Source organism: Apteryx rowi, unplaced genomic scaffold (assembly GCF_003343035.1).
Source record: "Apteryx rowi isolate R43461 unplaced genomic scaffold, aptRow1 scaffold_91, whole genome shotgun sequence".
NCBI lineage: Eukaryota > Metazoa > Chordata > Aves > Apterygiformes > Apterygidae > Apteryx > Apteryx rowi.
The window spans coordinates 556621-557533 of record NW_020451216.1 but is presented as its reverse complement, the minus strand read 5'-3'; the positions used below and the strand labels follow the sequence as shown (position 1 = coordinate 557533).

General features: G+C 52.8%; 1 protein-coding gene across 1 annotated transcript in view; it reads left to right on the top strand.

Moving 5' to 3' along the window:
• The first annotated feature begins 802 nt into the window (after positions 1-802).
• The window catches only part of TTC21A (tetratricopeptide repeat domain 21A), a 39273-nt gene continuing 39162 nt past the window's right edge, over positions 803-913 (top strand). The window contains 1 exon segment of the mRNA XM_026091579.1: positions 803-853. Within this exon segment, the coding sequence (XP_025947364.1) occupies positions 803-853 (51 nt within the window).

Here is a 913-nt window from a genome sequence, read left to right as displayed (position 1 = left end):
CAAAGATGATTAGGGGACTGGAGCATCTCTYTTTCGAGGAAAGGCTGAGAGAGCTGGGCCTGTTTAGACTGCAGAAGAGAAGACTGATAGGGGATCTTATCAATGTATACAAGTATCAAAAGGGAAGGTGTCAAGAGGATGGAGCCCGACTCTTTTCAGTGGTGCCCAGCGACAGAAGGCAAAAAGCACAAATTGAAATACAGCATATTTCATTTCCATAAGAAAATGCCTTTTCACTGTGAGAGGGCACTGACCACTGGAACAGGTTGCTCAGAGAGGTTGTGGAGTCTCCATCCTCAGAGACATTCAAAACCTGCCTGGACATGGTCCTGGGCAACCTACTTGAGGAAATGGGGTTAGACCAGATGACCTCTGAAGATCATCTTCCAACCCCAGCTATTTTGTGATTCTGTGATTTTGTGATGTTAAGAAATATGAACTGCCAATGGATTGGAAGGCAGCACGTGGCAACAACATTCCTACTCTTGCTCAGAAAAGAAAACAACCAAATAAATGACAAGATAATGTATGCAATAGCTATAACTTATCAGCAATACCTCTGCCTATCTTTTAAATCCCAAGTCACACGTTTAAACCAACGTATGTGCAGACAACATGCCAGAGAGATGAGATTATAGTAAGTTTGTCTCTACATGCAACGTTTGTGAGAAACGGCCCCTCTGGAAAACACCGGCTGGAGCGGGCCAAGGGCCCGAGCCCGATRAACGCCGCCGGCCGCGGGGACGGGAGGGGAGTGAGGCCGCGCCGGGCGGTACCCGGCAGCCTCCCGGGAGTGGGCGGCATGGCCGCTCCTCCCCTGCCATCGTGGCAGCTCCCCGGCGGGAGCGAACAGGTGCGGGCCGGGAGCGGGGCCACGGAGCCCGCGGCGGGGGCGGGCAGGCCCGCGGGCCCC